We start from the raw sequence: 18,913 nt of genomic DNA on the forward strand, positions 1-18,913 counted from the left end.
AAAACTGTAAAAGCAACTAATTAAAACTTCAGTCGATATATCTATTGCAATCTCTAAACCCTTAATCGACTCGGGTTTAATGTACAGAACTAACGCTTGATGGCATATTTACGAATTGCTAGGCTTAACGATCGCTCGATAAATCGATGGAAATCGATACTATCGAGCCAATTCTTGGTCTATCGATAGTTAGAGTCGCTTCTCGAATAGTGGGGCTTTAGATAAACCTAGATGGGATAGAATGCTGTTATAGTGAATGAAGTACTCAATTTGAACGTCTACGCTACGTCTACGAGCCTAATAAATACAGTGAAACCTGGTTAATTGGGATCTGGATAAATGGGAAACCTCAATAATTGCAACCAAGGATCCGGTCTTGGCCCCATAGAACCAAAAGACCTCTATAATTGAAATTATGGTACCTCTTGAAATGAAATTCAGATTTAGCATTATTCGTAATTTCATTTTGATTTGGCTCTTTCACAAATATCGTTTGACATTTGATATGGGGCCCATGATAGTAAATATTTTATTTTATGTGTCCATAAGATATCCCATCCGCAACAAAACCTTCTTAACGTAAATGCTTCTTAATAATACTTATCTAATCCTTCGTGAGAAACGAAACACTTTTGTTTTCAAACATTCATGTAGAGCGCTAGGGTTGATCTTATCTTGTCTATAAGTATGTATAAGAATTTCCACTGTATTCTTACAACACAAATTTTGTAAAAAAAAATAATTTTTATACACACACAATATTTAGGTACCCAGAGAAATACAAACTTTTTGCTAACAGCAAACTTCGCTTAGATTCATCAAGGGCAAAGAATACATTAAGTATACGAAAATCTTTCGTTAATTTTATAAATTTTATTTCATAATACACTCCCTCTAAATAGATCTTAAATCCCCTATTGCCAAAAAGGCATTGTTCATGTTCACTAGGATCCGCACAAGCCTCCCAATTGTCCGGAATACCATAGTCTCATGGTGCTCCCACTCTGGCTGTTATAATATTATATAACACGATGTGAGAATGGCAGCGTAATAAATAAATAAATAAATATTGGGGACACCTTACACAGATCAACTTAGCCCAACTAAGCAAAGCTTGTACTATGGGTGCTAAGCGACGATATACATTTTTTTTACTGTATGGTGCACAATAAAGAATATATTATTATGACATTTATTTATCTTTTCTCTTATTTGATTTTGATTTTTGATTATTATTACACACTTAAATAGATAAATACATACGACTCAGGAACAAATATCTGTGCTCATCACACAAATAAATGCCCTTACCGGGATTCGAACCCAGGACCGCGGCTTAACAGGCAGGGTCACTACCGACTGAGCCAAACCGGTCGTCAAAACGGTTGTAATGTCAATGTCATCGCGCTGTCCCTGTCACACCGTGGTATATAACATTTATAACAGACAGTGTGGCCTGGGAGCACCAACATAATTCTTATGAAATTTGGTTCGGTCTCAACGGTAAACCGTCGGATCCCTAAGTTACGAGCACATTCACAAGTGCAGTTACTCAACATGTTACGTGCGCAGACGCACTCTGCGTTCGCGTGCAATACTTTCATTGCATGCAATTTAACGGATGCCGATCTTGAAATAGAAAACTGAATTTCAATGTTGCAGAAACTTTTTTTCGTTGAAAAACATCTGCGTAATATGAATAACATTCCCGGAATTACCATAATATTACTTATGTTATTTTCCATCGCGTATTTATTCGATTAATTTATATACCTATTACCTACTTAAGTAGAAAAATATAAATATTTTGTCTAGAAATAGAATATCTTTATCGAATTTATATAAGAAAGGGTATAAGTGAAACGATACGTGTTCTAAGTATATTTACATTTACAGAGGTGATATAAATGACTAAATGTTGCATTTGTATTGTGGAAGCTCTCATACAGAAATACACCGTGTTTTCCATTAAATTCGACATGTCGTTAGGTTCGTTATTAGGAACCACCCTGTTAAATTCGCAAAAAAATGTTTTTCATTGTTTTCATACATAATAAATGAATTAATTAGTGTGAGAGACCCTTAAGAATAATATTCAAGTTAGTGTCAAGTGATTGACGGCACATGTCAAAACAAATAACATTGGGAAGTGGTAAAGGCTGTCCACACACGTGTTCAGTAATTATTTTTATTTTTTTAATAACTCGATAACCATAAGAGTTAAGACGCTAGTTTCCTAGAGAAATTAATTGTATTTGATCTAAAGAACCATCCCTTAAAGTTAACGGAATTCAATAAAAAACCGGCCAAGAGCATGTCGGGCCACGCTCAGTGTAGGGTTCCGTAGTTTTCCGTATTTTTCTCAAAAACTACTGAACCTATCAAGTTCAAAACAATTTTCCTAGAAAGTCTTTATAAAGTTCTACTTTTGTGATTTTTTTCATATTTTTTAAACATATGGTTCAAAAGTTAGAGGGGGGGGACGCACTTTTTTTTCCTTTAGGAGCGATTATTTCCGAAAATATTAATATTATCAAAAAACGATCTTAGTAAACCCTTATTCATTTTTAAATACCTATCCAACAATATATCACACGTTAGGGTTGGAGTGAAAAAATATATCAGCCCCCACTTTACATGTAGGGGGGTACCCTAATAAAACATTTTTTTCCATTTTTTATTTTTGCACTTTATTGGCGTGATTGATATACATACTGGTACCAAATTTCAGTTTTCTAGTGCTTACGGTTACTGAGATTATCCGCGGACGGACGGACGGACGGACGGACGGACGGACAGACAGACATGGCGAAACTATAAGGGTTCCTAGTTGACTACGGAACCCTAAAAACAGGTTGTACAAAAGCTCTAGAAAAGCTTCTTCATGGCCTAAAAAGCTGCTAAAGCTGCAAAGCTGTAATTCCAAAAATCAATCCCCTAGCTAGAGTATACAATTGGTACCTTTACATTCAATGCAAGAAATATCCGAAAATATAGGATCGCTTGACATGACAAAGCCTGGTTTCTCATTGTAACGATAAACACCTCACGATCAACGCAAAACCGTGGCTCAGGTGAAACAACTGAACAGTTGTTTTTTCGTCTAAATTTATCTGACAAGCTTCGGTATGGCCCGTTTGGCCCCATAAATTGTTCGTTACATCATTACCATCATTAGCAATCGCGTGACCAAGGCCCATAAGAGAACTTGTCCCGAGGTGTTTAGCGGCTGTTTAGGTTTTTCCTGGTCCAATTTATTAAAGAGCACTCTGATTCTAGTTATACGAAATTAAATTTGCCGAAACATTAATCATGGAGAACGAGACCTAGTAAAATCGCGTTCGCGTTAATCTGTTTTATATTTTAATTAGAATGGGTCATCACCATCAGTCTCTCCCACGAGTCTATTTTTTATAATAACTTTAAGGAAATGGATTAATAGAAATAATAATATATATTCTATCGTTATACCTATTATAATGTATGTACCTACCAGCAGCGGCTGATATACATGATACAAGCCGATTCCCACAGGCTTGCCAAAAATTGATTAGTTACTAGTAAAGTACCTAACAAAGCTTTAGGTTTTTTGCTCAGTGTTGTTTTAGCAGAAATTTTCACCAGCCGCCACTGGTACCACCACATATATGAGTTACTATAAGTGTTCGTAACAAATTAACTAATTTCCCGAAAGTTATGATGATACCAATAGATAAATAGATTTCCCGTTATAAATATTACGTAACGTACCCAAGAAATAACGAATATTACGTTCTTACAGGGTTCCAAATACATTCAAATTAATGCTCAAATATCAAAGATGGTTATGCTTCAGCAAAAGTATTAGTAGTAGCATATCTGTACAACAGCGCTGTAACGATTAAACACAGCTTATAAATTATCACTATCATTGCACAGCATGAAAGGAAAACCTTGCGGCGGCAACCTTAGGGCATTCAAATAAACTGTTATATTTCTGGTCTGGTATTAGCGGAGCATCCGCTTCATCGCAGTCGCGGGTGCGATATCTGATGAGGAGACGTGTTATTTATTACTTTCGTCGTATTTAAGGGTTTTCTAAAATATGTATTTAAATTGAAACTAGTTAGAAGCTTTAGCTGCTTCGGCTCTACTGAAGTAATTTTGAATGAATACTTTACTTTGAGATAGAGGACTTTTCAGTACCTACATATTCAAGTGGTACTAAATTAGTTTTAGAAACATGACGATATTGAATATATAAGTCTAAAGAGCAGTCATAGTAATTGCATGGTTCTTGAGTTTCTTAAGTCAAGAGTGAATAGGCTATTACTGAACCAGTGAGCTACAACTTTGGTGTTGTTGTCACTTTCCATCAGGTGCGATGCGAAAGTCAATCACTGGCCAGTTTATAATAATAAAAAAATAATACCTGTGTGCTATAATTCCTATGATTGTATAAACTGTGTATAACATTACCAACACTTGTTCAGCAACTTTTGGTATTTGTCTTACAAAATTATTTTATTACCAGCAGTATCGTAACGCCTCAAATAATAACAGCCATTACCGTATTCGCGCGCCTACGCCGTAACCATGGCGACAGTGCCGGCGGAATGCCAAGATGGCGCCGAAGCTACCGGACTGAAGGATACAGTTCGACGACAGTAAACATGGAGGAAGTCAACTAGATTAACCATTATGTTTAACTCGTTCAAGTGGAAAGTCAATTTGAGTTTGAGTTTAATGTACATATTTTGATCTAAGATTATGTCCACGCTACGTTCAGTTAAAATAATGGCAAATAGCGGATGTATGATATGATCGTAGGTAACATGTGTGTGCTTCAATTGAAAATGTCACGCATACAATTTGATAAATATCTACATTCATTCGTCCTAATATATTTTAACCGGATTACCTACTGATCAATCTAAAAAGTCTAACGCTTTATTAACATTAATGGTGCTCCCACACTGGCTGTTAACAAATGTTATGTAAGACGATGTGACAAGGACAGCGCGATGACATTGACATTACGCTGTCCCTGTCACACCGTGTTATATACCATTTACAACAGTCTGGGAGCACCATAACATCACCCACAGCATTAGTTTTTAAGCATATCAAATTTCAAAAGCTTTTATTATAACTTAAACCAAAATCAATAGGTATTGAGCTGAATTCTCACAATATAGAGGTACTTTCAATCGACCTACTTAAACGTTTCTCCAGCACGTATGGCACCTTAGAGTCGCAGATTAGATAATCGTTACACTCCTATAAGCCGTAGAAAAATCTGTTCAGTGTAACAGAGATAACACTTTAATTTGATTTTTTTTAACGCAAGTATCATAAAACGAATTAAACTTTTAGTTCATCGGTTAAAGAGGTTTATGTAGGTACTTTGTTTCTATGGTCAGATATAATTAGATATATTGAATATGAAATTAGAACAAGGACAAACGGTCATTCGATAATTGCTATACTATATTGTTCCTCATACGTCTATCTAATTTCTCACTATGACATAATGCGTAATTTGTTTACAACCCACTAGCTAGACTAATAGAGTTGTAGATGCAAGGATGTCAAAACTTGCTCATAATATGTATACTTGTATAGCCACACTGGCTGTTCATCCACACTAATATTATAAATGGGAAAGTGTGAGTCTGTTTGTTTGTCCGTCTTTCACGGCAAAACGGAGCGACGAATTGACGTGATTTTTTAACTGGATATACTTGAGGGACGGAGAGTGACATAGGCTACTTTTTGTCTCTTTCTAACGCGAGCAAAGCCGCGGACAAAAGCTAGTACTAATATATTTTCGACAACATTTTCGTAGATTTAGTAAAGCTTGAATCTACAGTCCAATAAGGATTAGTAGTAACATTGTACTGTCATTCCATTTTGTTAGATATTAGGTATGATTTAAAGGAACGACACAAATACCTACTGTCCAGCAATTTCTTGTCAGACAGTACATACCTACTTATTTTAAAATCAGGAATTGACATTTTGCTCACTAGTATTACCAAATTCTCGCCAAGCTAACCTTGTACGCGGACGCGATGCGCGCAGTTGTCTACAGCGAATACGATAAAGTATTACAGCTCAAGCCCACAAAGACTTTATATTGTGTAGCTATCAGCTATAGTTGGCTCGTAATCGTGAGTTCGTGACATCGCAATGCGTCAGGTGTCGACACTACAATTCAATTGTACGCTTTTTTAAACGGCATTTTGCTTACGTACTGGTTTTAAACGTGTAAAGAGACCTTTTTATTCTACTTTCGGTCATAATCTTGTACGATACTAGTTAATAAAACTGTCACTTGTACGCTTAAACACATGCTAGAATTTAAACAAGCAAACACACAATAAATGGCAAATCAGGAAATACTAAATAACTGGAAATAATTGTCAAAGTCAGCAAATAAAATAGTAGTAATAGCAGTTAATACAATCGTTGCGTGTAGGTTTTCTAGTAGAATATTGATACTTTACAGTTAAACAAAATAAGGACGATATAAAGTACCTATTTAGGTCTAAAAGCTTAGTGCTAACGGATATTCAAAAACGTTAGTAACTTGATTCTTACAGTAGCTATTCGATATCAAATTCATAAGCAGCTTATTTATTTAAACCATCAGTTGAAATTATGGATAAGCAGTAGATAAGACTTTGCCAGTTATGTAATTCAAAGTTTTTATAATGCAAATCAAGTTTGATAATGATTGATGATCATTATTATAATATAATCGTTTTGTTTGAGCCTTGTTGAAACTTATTAGGTGTCATATTTGCATTATAAAATATGGAGGTGAATAATATGTATTTTAATAGCTGAGATAAAATAAAACATGTTGACGTAATATTATAAAAGACAATCTTGATCTCAAATAAGAGTTTTATTATTAGATACGCGATAAGTCCAGCAGCTGTCCGTAAAACATACATTATATCGGAGTTAATAAAGCTCAGCTCACGGCATATTTGGTCTGCACATAAAACAAAAGCTTTGTAATTTGTTGTCATGTCTACTTTGGCCTACTTTACCTTATCCTGCCATCTAAGCACAAGTTTAGTTACAAAGTAAGAGTAACAGCAGCCAGAGGCCTGAAAATACTGTAGTTTATTTGTGGTGCGCAAGATTGTCGCGCTAGCGGACGGTCTCGGTCTGGGAACAACGCGCGCAGGATAGACTGCGCGTACGCCGAAAACGCGCCCGCGGCTCTCGGGCACTGTTTAATTTTCAATTTAGATCGCAATATGCGATGCGCCCAAACTGGCATCACTCCCGATAGATTTATGCTCCTTATTTATAACTACTTCAATATCGCGGGAATATATTAAAAGAAATTAACCCGCGAGTTATGGGGGAGATAAGAGTTAATGAAAGTTTTCGCCGGGGTAATTGTTGGGTTGGTAGATTGTTTCGGGAATTATGTTTGTGTGTATGTAAACAACTTGTTTTGTAAACTTTAAAGTTATTTCAATGATAAGGGTTTAGGTATAGGATTAATTATATTTTTATATTTATTTATAGATTTTAGGAACATCAACAGCTATAAATAACATTATGTTAATTTAAATAATAACACAAAGCCAATTACAGGTATTCACAGATAGAATTTCAATGAACAAAATATAAACTGTACGCGCAAATTGGGGCACAGGAATTGTAAAAATCTATCTGGTATACCTATACTTAGTATAATATATAGTTTATCGCCTGTTTATAACTGACATGTAAATGATTTTTTTATTTTTTTTAGTCCTATACTTACTATAAATAACAGGCCGGTTAAAAAGTTTATGAGACAATATAATGCTTGGCGATTAATCATTTACTAAGTTTTTCTTACAACCTATCGCCGTTAAGTCGTAAAAATAACCAATTAACGACTTTCTAGGACACCGGAAAAATCATGGCAATAAAACTGCAATAAGCTTCCAATCAATCAGTCGAACGGTTGGATTTGACGCGTCTACTTTTACTTGTACTAATTTGTATCGATAAAAACTTAACAGAAAGTAATTGCAAATTGATTTCCTCTCAATTCAAGCAGCAATATTTAAATTATTTCGTATGAACTATACTATCAGATAGTAACCGTGTTTGTGTAGCAGTAGAGCACAATTTGAATAAAGCAGCCAATACACTCAAACAAACCTTTAAAAGATCAGATGTAAAGCGAATAATCACATACCTTTAAAATACAGCTGCCGACGGCTTCGCTTTCCTGGACAGTCACGTTGTAGAAGGATTGGTCGAAGATTGGCTCGTTGTCGTTCACATCTAACACTGTCACTACTAATGTCGCAGTCGACGATAACGGGGGGTTACCCCGGTCTGTCGCGACTACTGTCAAACGGGGCATCGGGTTTGTCTCACAGTCCACCCTATCCTTCGTGGTCACCAGCCCTGATCGCTCATCAATTGCAAACCAGTCAGACTGCGGCGTTGGAAGCAAAGAGTAACGTATCTCGGAATTCTCAGCTTCGTCGACATCACTAGCAGAAACCTGGACAACCGGCGTTCCAGGCGTAGCGGCTTCTAGAACGTTCGCTTTATATTCCGATTCGAGAAATACTGGAGCATTATCATTGACGTCGGTGACGCGGAGGCTTATGATTCTCGACGCGTGCAGCGGCGGTGAGCCTTTGTCAGTAGCTACAACGTTCAAGGTGTAGAATGACTGGGATTCCCTGTCCAGCGGCAATGCTACTACTACCAAATAGATTATGTTGTCGTGAGTGCGCAAATCAAAGTGACCGTCGCCTCCGCTTAGCGTAACATTTACATTTGAGTATTCCGTTTTGGAGTCCGGGTCGTGAACGGATATCCTCGCTACGAATTCGTCTAATCGCGCCGACTCCGATATCTTCGGGGTGGCGTCGTCGCTCAGAAAAATAACGTCTATAGTTGGCTGATTGTCGTTGACATCTGTAACTTTGATAGAAACAAATGCAGTCGTTTCCAATGGCTGCGCGCCCTTGTCCCTAGCCACGACAACCAGTTCATGTAACTCTTTTGTTTCAAAATCCAGGGCTTTGTTAACAATAATCTCGCCCGTCTCAGGATCTATCTTGAACATGCTCTCCTTGTCGCTTTGTCTTCTGTTTATCGAATATTCGATCTGCCCATTTTCACCAGAATCGGCGTCGGTTGCGGATACTTTTAAAATAGGTGTGCCAACAGTGGCATTCTCCGGAATGCTCGCGGAATACGCGCTCTCAGTAAAGATAGGTGGGCTATCGTTAACATCTAAAATAGTTATATTTACAGACATAGTTCCTCTCAACGGAGGTGTACCTCCATCTAGCGCCTCGATGACCAATTCATAGTGATCGGTAGTCTCTCTATCTAGAAATCCATTGATCTGCAAGTCCAAATATAGAACTCCATCTCGTTCTCTATGAGATGATAACCTAAAAGCATTGTCAGTATTCCCAGAAACGATGTTGTATCTTTGAGTATTATACACTCCTAAATCCGGGTCTTTAGCTGGGTTCAGTTTCCTCTTAACATCACGAGGAGTATTCTCTGAAAACTCGACATTCATTACGGGTGTAGGAAAAGTTGGCGCATTATCGTTTTCATCGGAAACTCGAACGACGACTCTGACGTTATCGCCACTGGCCGGAATAGCCACTAACGCATAGTGGTCTCTATTCTCTCGATCCAGAGGGACTCTAGTCCTGATTTCTCCCGTGTGCGGGTCAATTCTGAGGTCGTCGTTGACGGCAGAGCCCGGGACCGGCACGATGGTGTAGGGTGGCGCCGCGTCGGGCAGCTCGTCCCCCAGGTGGCCGATGAAAGTGCCTGCTCGTGCGTTCTCGCGGACGACGAATTCGCGTACGTGCTCGCCCGCCGTGCTCGCGACGAGCAGCAGTGCATACGCGACCCACATCGCGCTGGCTTCACCGCGTGCACATCTTCATTTGTCCCTGAAATAAAAAAAACATCACATTACCTACTAATAATGATTAAAATAAGTTACGCAAATACGCATAAAGAATCATTAAATAAATCGACCACATATATCTTCATTTATTGCCTTGTGATATTTATGTACGTATCGATGGCGCAAGTTTTTTTTTATTAGGGTGTAAGTTTGTTAGACGATTCTCTCTACATTAATTATACAGTGCGATAATTATAATACTCTTGAAACCATTACGTCACCTAAAAGGCCTGTAGCTATTCAAATTATACATATAAAAAAGTTCAACTTTCGCCGGTTAAACGAGTCTGATAGTTAATTGCCCAGATCTCTATCAGCAGAATGGTAGCGATTCGATTTAGCTACTCCATCGCAAAGTTAGTTCAGTCGTTGGCTAAAACAGAAATTATACGTAACTACGTATTAATTGAATGGGCTCCGGGCGATGACAGCGACACAGCTACCAGCAAAAATAAGTTTGTTAATGACGCATCTGCATCTCAACTCAACCGATTGAGAATGAAAAAAAAACTTAAGTACAATCTTAGGTTAAAATACCTAGTTTGGAACGAGATTTTGTATTTCTTGGTCTTTGTTTATTTAAACTAAGTTTAATGTTTAATTCGCATTCATAAATGTGCCACCTATAGGACCAGAGATCAAACAACCGTAATAATTATCAATAAATATGTAATACCTAGAGAATAGACGTACTCAATCAAATTATTCAAAACGTTTTATCAATACCTTTTATAAGATTGTACATACTAGTCACTTTTTATTTATTGAATAAATTTTTTCTTCGTCTTATAAAACATATTCCCTAAAATGAACATCCTATTTAAATATTAAATAACTTAGGTAATCGAAAGGGAAAGTTTATTTATTTTCCGTTTTTTTATAGAAACGCGTAAAAACTAATATATTCACGGAAATTTCATTTAAATATGGATCTTATGGCTATATCAAACTATAATATATAATACAAACTCAAACAACGTATGAACCTCACGTACTTGTCTACGAATGCTTACAAATGTCCGCGATATCAACAGAAGGGCCAACGGCAAAAACTGAGGTATGCCACATCAACGTTTAAATGGAAACTAGTATTGAAAGATGGTATTGCAACAATTCGTATATTAATTTATTAAACGTAAAAAGCGTGTAGGTTTGTCTGTGATGATGTTTCTGATTATTTATGAATGGTGAATATAGGAATTTATTTGTATGAATGTATAATCGTAATAAAATAACATATATGGCTTAATAAACGTTTTGTAACTGAAGGCTTTCAATTATCTCAAGCGGCTCTTGCAAGAGTGACAACAAACTTATTCTCAATTTTAATGCACTGATTAAAAAAAATTTTTATTTCTTTTGTTTTAGAATAAGAGGGAAGTTAATTATTTTTTCTACTCCCGTACTGTTATTCTCGAGTTACAACTTACGTTACGTTCATTGAGGTATATGTACTACGTACTAGAGGCGACGTTACTAAGAGAATTTTTAACACACCCCACTGCGGTCCATGGACCGCAACGTTGTCAGTCGTCTACAGGCCCTTGCAGTGCAGTGATGTGCCGTGATTCATTTACAATCCACGTGAATAATGCGTTCTTGTGTGCTTAAAAATTGTTCTAATCACTCGAAAAAATCAAATAAAAGTCAAGGTGTGACATTTCATCGGTAAATTAAACAAAAAACTCGTCTATAATATTTTAAGATTGAATATTCTACAAACACGCGAGCGGGAGCGGACTGCCGCCATTTTGGTGACGCAATCATAGACTAGAAAAAGTTAACCGCGCAGATGTGCCATTTACATTGTTCCTACTAATGTGTTTCACCTCTAATATATTTGCGAAATATTTCTAATATAAATAATTCTAATATATTTCTATTTGGAAAATTATTAGGTAACTACTTACTACTTCATGAATTATGTTACTATAATATTAAAAAAGTTTATTTGTTTATAAATTGTTAATATTTTTTGAGTGAAATTGTATTTGTAGCACGCTCACTTTTTGCAGTTTTCTTTGGCCTGGTCATGAAAAAAGGGAACAATGGATACGCTTTATCCAAAAATTGTGCTGAGGAAACTTGGTTACCAACTGACCACACATATTGTTCATTCATTGTATTTTAAAGAAGAAAATAAGTACAGTACAATTATATTATTTTGTATTGTTTAAGTTGTAAATAAATAAATCATTTTGACTAGAATAGCCGTATTTTAACTAAATGTAAAATTCCCATTAGGCAGAATATAATAATGTGTCACATCTGATGGTAGACCTACTCTATGCGTAAATGGCCGCTCCCCCCACCCCGCGCATTTGTCAGCATGTGCAGTGTTTTCGCTTGGCAACGTCGCCTCTAGTACGTAGTACATATACCTCAATGGTTACGTTACTTGAGTTACGGTCGTGCAGAGAACTTTAAAACCCTACATAAAAGATGACAGATACATTGCTACCAACTTAACAAACCAATCACTTCATCGTAGAAAATTAAAATGTTGCCAACCTTAGAATGTCAGATAAAGCCTGATGGCATTCTCAGAGTCGAGTCTCGTTCGTTTTCTGCTGCGTTCATTGGCGACGAGTCGAATCGCATTCAAATGTATGAGAACTCGATTCAACTCGGCTCGATTCGTCTTAGTGGCCAGGCTTCAGAGAACCATACCATAGACAGTTTTATTTTAAGAGGGCTTTCGTGTGAAAAACAGTGAAATCGCAACCGAGCGCTTGATGATACCGTGTGTGGTATCAAATTAAAGGGCTTTGCGAGTAGTTTACGAATATATATCATATTATAGGACTTTTTCTACTTGGTCTAACAAAATATGAGAAAATGTCCAAAAGTGTTAATAATTGTACCGGTGAAGGCTAGTTTTCAAAAAATTGCCAAAAATAAATAATAGCAATTTATAATCACTAAGGCATAACAGCAATTTAAGTAAGCGTTGCAGATTAATTAAGTACAAAAATTATTTCGATGTGATGTAGATTTTCAAAGAAATTGTCACTTAATTTTAGGTAATTTCTGAAAAAAATTGATTTCGTCTTAGCCTCGTTTACTCTTTTTTTAAAACTTATAATAAAAATGTAGTCTGAGAAGTTTGTAGTACAGGGTATACGAATTATATATTTACCTGTTTTAGTATTCAAAATTGTCCAAATTTTACAAATAAGATCGACTAATTCAGCTCTATACGTGAGTTTTTCTAAACGTGCATTAGAGAAAAATTCAAATTTAATTTAGTGACTTGGTTTTCAAAAATCCAGTCTTATAAAAATCAAGATAATACGATGCTCTAACTGAAATTTGAATTAAATTAATCTATTGGATAACGGAAAGTGTAGTATTTTACCGACTAAAACTATCAATTTTACATTATTTTGACGTTTTTTTTTAAAGCAGCCTTAATGTTTGCACTCAAACTGCATATTCAAAATGGTAGGCGGTCCACTAGATAACTAAGATGACTGGAATTAGGTATTTGTTGAATTTATAATTTTCTTTCAAAGTAAGTGCATCGTCGTAGAAAAAGTATTGTATGCAACGGTGTTTAACTGAGTCAAAAAATGTTCGTGGCGTCTTTATTAACAATTTTCGGCTTCGCCTCAAATTGTTACCCACGCCACTCACTTTTTTTGATGTCTTTTAACCACCAGTTGCATAAAATACTATTATGATTATCTGAATATATTGTTTCCTCAATATTCCTTTTGCGTAATTAAATTACAGGTGTTAAATTACTTCGTTGCGCATATTACGAGTTAGCTCATAAAGATGAGAATAATATAAATATGCGATATGTAGGCGGATATATTAAAACCTAACGGTTTCATACTAATCACTTCGCCATTATCCGCTCGTTCTTGTCATCGGAGAAAAACCGGTCTTTGTTCGAAATGGATTAACTTTTAAATCTAAGACATATTTTTGAAATAGATAAACTGAATACGTAATTAAAATGTGCTTAATTAGTATTTGTTTCGTATAAAGTTATGAATTATACATATTGTACAATATGTACTGAAAAGTCTCATTGATTTAAACAAAATTAATATGATCAGTAGGTGTATCAATATGGCAGCGTCGGGAACGCGTTGATGTTTTTTGTTTGCAACGGTAGCGTTGCATCGGAAAATCTCTCGCGGTATCATTCATCTGTACTTAGATTACTTATCGTTAAAAAAAATACTGTAAACCGCGTAAATGTATGAAAAACTGATACAGTGATTACTGATTACCGACAAACAATATACAATTTATGACAAAAAATGTGAATCCATAATATAATTGGCTTTATTTGAAGATTTTGAAGGTTCTGATTTAGTGTGGTCATTTCAGAGAGGATTGTATAGTATATTCAGTTTGACTTTTATATATTATTTAAGTACAACAGCTACCAACTAAGAGCCTCGCTACATTCTGAACCGTGAATTCAGTACCAATAATATTATACATCAATTCAATTATTGAGATATTGCGCTAGTATCCTGATATCTTAATCAAGAGCGAAAGAGCGCGCTTCTTCAACCAGTTTTAAATATCATCAAATGCACATTAAGAATAAGGTCTTCGTGCATTAAAAATACGCGACTTATTTGCATAGGAATCGGTCATTTGGCGATCGACCAAGTTGTTTCCACTGCTCATACTTTTTATTATCACTGATAACTGAGAGGGTTCGAGCTTGACTTGATTCAGTCTAACGGAATTTTAATGTATTCGATTTGACATTTGTTTACTACCTAAAACTATTAGGGTAATTATATAGGTATTATTCGACAGGATAATGTTGAAACCCAGGAAGTTTCAACATTCGTAATCTTGTAAATGTGCCTTCTTAGTCCATTGTAGTTATGAACTTTATTTCAACATTTAGATTTTAGATAGTCTAGATAGACTTAAGAGCGCTATGACAAAAAATAGCGATATATTGTAAAATTCGCAATATTCAACGATAAAATTGTACACTTTACCCATACTAAAAGACAGTAAAAGTACTTGTTTCAGTTAGAACATGTTATTAACCGTAGGTTAAACAAAAAACATATGAAAGAAAAAGCTTATTCAATTGGTAATGATTTTTTTTCTGATGCTCGTTTAGGAAAAATCGCGTGAAGTACTGATTTCGGAGCTCTTATTATGTACAATTTGATAAGCTCACTCTCATAAATGCGGTAAATTTAAGTTCCTAATATCTTGTACTTTAGGCCCATTAAACAATATTTATCATTTAATCCTTTGAAATTGAGAAATTGAGAGTAAAACGAACTCAATTTTGTCTTGAAAATACGAGTACATCGAAACAAGTGATCATTTCTCCGAAAATCTACATGTTATCGAAGTTATTTTAGTATATAAATAATCTGCACAATCTGCTTAAATTTCTGTTATCCAGTTGTCGTTATAATATTTTATAATGATTTTTTGCCAATTTTTTGAAAACTAGCCTTCCTGTCGCTATTTTACCGGCGACGGACGCCTGCGATTTCAGTGCCGCGTCGGAGCTCGTGGAGGTCAGACGTATGTCGCTTCGCTCTCCGAGTTTTCATCGCGAACGTCGAGAATATTTATCGTTGTGTGGGTCGGACACCTTGTTTATACACGGGCTATCCTCGCATTGTGTGTGTGTGTAAACAGCGACCAACGAATTTGATCCTAGATCCGTAAATATTTGCTTTTGTAATATATTGTTATGTTTGGATGTTAAAGTATTACAACGTTATGATGATAAATATGTGAAAATTACAATACGGTCAAGATGATAAGACACATCAAGATGGTACTCGGGATCTGATGATGGAGCCAGAAGGTGGTCACCAGTACCAGTGAACCATGTAAGTAAACCACCTCGTGTTTAGGCTCGTTGGGTTCGTCTCAACAAGACCTTTGACAAGAGGTGGTACTCAGGGTCTGATGATGGAGCCAGATGGTGGTCACCAGTACCAATGAACCATATGACTATACCACTTCGTGTTTGGGGTCATTGGGTTCGTCTCAACAATACCTTTGACAGGAGGTGGTACTCAGGGTCTGATGATGGAGCCAGATGGTGGTCACCAGTACCAATGAACCATATGACTAAACCACTTCGTGTATAGGCTCAATGGGATCGTCTCAATAAGATCTTTGACAAGAGGTGGTACTCAGGGTCTGATAATGGAGCCAGATGGTGGTCACCAGTACCGATGAACCATGGAACTAAACCAATTCGTGTTTAGGCTCATTGGAATCGTCTCAATAAGATCTTTGACAAGAGGTGGTACTCAGGGTCTGATGATGGAGACAGATGGTGGTCACCAGTACCAATGAACCATGGAACTGAGCCACTTCGTGTGTAGGCTCGTTGGACTCGTCTCAACAAGACCTTTGACAAGAGGTGGTACTCAGGGTCTGATGATGGAGACAGATGGTGGTCACCAGTACCAATGAACCATGTAAGTAAACCACCTCGTGTTTAGGCTCGTTGGGTTCGTCTCAACAAGACCTTTGACAAGAGGTGGTACTCAGGGTCTGATGATGGAGCCAGATGGTGGTCACCAGTACCAATGAACCATATGACTATACCACTTCGTGTTTGGGGTCATTGGGTTCGTCTCAACAATACCTTTGACAGGAGGTGGTACTCAGGGTCTGATGATGGAGCCAGATGGTGGTCACCGGTACCAATGAACCCATGTAACTGAACCACTTCGTGTTTTTTTATGTTATTCACATATGCGAGTTGATTTTTTGGTGACCACCATCTGTCTCCATCATCAGACCCTGAGTACCACCTCTTGTCAAAGGTCTTGTTGAGACGATTCCAATGAGCCTACACACGAAGTGGTTTAGTTCCATGGTTCATCGGTACTGGTGACCACCATCTGGCTCCATCATCAGACCCTGAGTACCACCTCTTGTCAAAGGTCTTATTGAGATGATCCCATTGAGCCTAAACACGAAGTGGTTTAGTCATATGGTTCATTGGTACTGGTGACCACCATCTGGCTCCATCATCAGACCCTGAGTACCACCTCTTGTCAAAGGTCTTGTTGAGACGAACCCAATGAGCCCAAACACAAAGTGGTATAGTCATATGGTTCATTGGTATTGGTGACCACCATCTGGCTCCATCATCAGACCCTAAGTACCACCTTTTATCAAAGGTCTTGTTGAGACGAACCCAACGAGCATAAACACGAAGTCGTTTAGTCACATGGTTCATTAGTACCTGGTGACCACCATCTGGCTCCATCATCAGACCCTGAGTACCACCTTGAAGTAATTAGAATTGTATTTGACATATTTTATCATCATATTAATATATACCTTTTCAGTGCAGATGGTGTTTTTTACGCACTAGTGCGAGAAGTGGTTCTTTATATAACAGGTCACTTCGGAGGCTCATTTGTGCATCGTACGAAGTGCAAAAACGTTCATATATGCCAGGTCGAAACTTCGGAGGGTCATCTGTACTGAAAAATGCGTCGTACGATACGCGTGCAAAAAAGGAAATTCGTAACTCGTGTCGATTTAAAACACTCCCTTCGGTCGTGTTTTAATTTATCGCCACTCGTTTCGAACTTCCTTTTTTACGCACTTGTATCGTAATGTACTATACTCTAATACTTATCATATAACAAAAGCAAATATTTGGGATGGGGATCTACTTAAATATAATCATAGTTTATAATTATTACTTTAAATTTTTAAATAAATTTTAACATAATTAATATTATTTTGCGCTATATTCTAGTATTTTCGTACAAAATAATGTTTATTAGAAATCAAAAGTTTATATCGAGATAGTAGATTGTGGTTGTTATCAAAATTCCATAGGAAGGATCAAGATTGTTTTGCCCATTATTGTAGTGCGAGCGAGTGATAAGACGTGCTAGAAAGGGTCGGCATATTGGGCTCGCGCGGCGGGTAAAATACCTAATTTCGCCCGACGCCGAAATGTTATAACGCTCTTAAGTAGATATACTTAATTTGGTCCCATACCTTTTTGAACAAATAGGCTATTATTTGCCGACATTGAAAACGACTTAATGCACGTGGGAGGTAACTCAAACAGCTCAGGTATTAAAAAGCATTTAGGTTAGAGACAAGTGTTGTCTTTGTTAAAACTCGGCATTATCCGCAGCAGGTAGGTCGAGATTGAAAAAATAAACATCCCGCCAAACAAAAAAATGACAGCTGACTTTCGCTATGAGCTTTTATCATCAAATTATTATGCATATCTTGTTCTCGGTATATTTAATTGATTATGTATATACAATTCAAAGATATTCAAAATGTCATAATTTATACTAACTGACCTAACGGAACTGACTACGAGTATAGTCAAATGAACTTTACTTGTTTTGCTTTCGGTTTTAAGTACCTTAAACAGAATATAATTTGAAATATGTCCTTCTCATTATTTACTTAATAGGTAATTATTGAGATATTTAGCAATATGACAGACGGACCAAGTCGCATCATAAGGGTTCCTTTTGAACTGTTTTACTGCAGAATATGGTTTTGAATGTCTATGATGTTAATACTGCGAAATATTACCTTGGAAATATTCCTAACATTCATTTTAGAATTGTAATTGATTTAAAGTATTGCTTAGAAAGAAACTGAGTACTTAGTAGGTATATTACTTATTTAAACTGATGCTACGAATGTAGGTATCAACGATATAAACCCATTTAAATCTACATATGCGAGTGTGCGCGAGAAAACGTCCCACTTTGTCGATTTCTATAAAGTCGCTTTGTCAGTTTATTCATATAAAGATACAAGTAAATCTCGCCTTAATGGTAACCGACAAAGTGGGACGTTTTACTAAACACACTCACATATGTATGTTCATTGCTTTAAGCCAAGTCTCCATTTTAGCAAGACCTGCGGTTCAGAGGCGGATATTAACTCGTCTAATTACTACGTATATAAATAAGGAGAGGGAAGCTCAATTAGCCCTGGCCA

The 18,913-nt window shown here is 36.5% G+C and overlaps 1 protein-coding gene across 1 annotated transcript in view; it reads right to left on the reverse strand.

The window, feature by feature from the left end:
• The window catches only part of LOC125236530 (protein dachsous), a 322,516-nt gene that overhangs the window by 293,752 nt on the left and 9,851 nt on the right, over window positions 1-18,913 (reverse strand). The window contains 1 exon segment of the mRNA XM_048143402.1: window positions 8,195-9,935. Coding sequence (XP_047999359.1) covers window positions 8,195-9,898 — 1,704 coding nt within the window. The 5' untranslated portion in view covers window positions 9,899-9,935.

Source organism: Leguminivora glycinivorella, chromosome 1 (assembly GCF_023078275.1).
Source record: "Leguminivora glycinivorella isolate SPB_JAAS2020 chromosome 1, LegGlyc_1.1, whole genome shotgun sequence".
Lineage (NCBI taxonomy): Eukaryota > Metazoa > Arthropoda > Insecta > Lepidoptera > Tortricidae > Leguminivora > Leguminivora glycinivorella.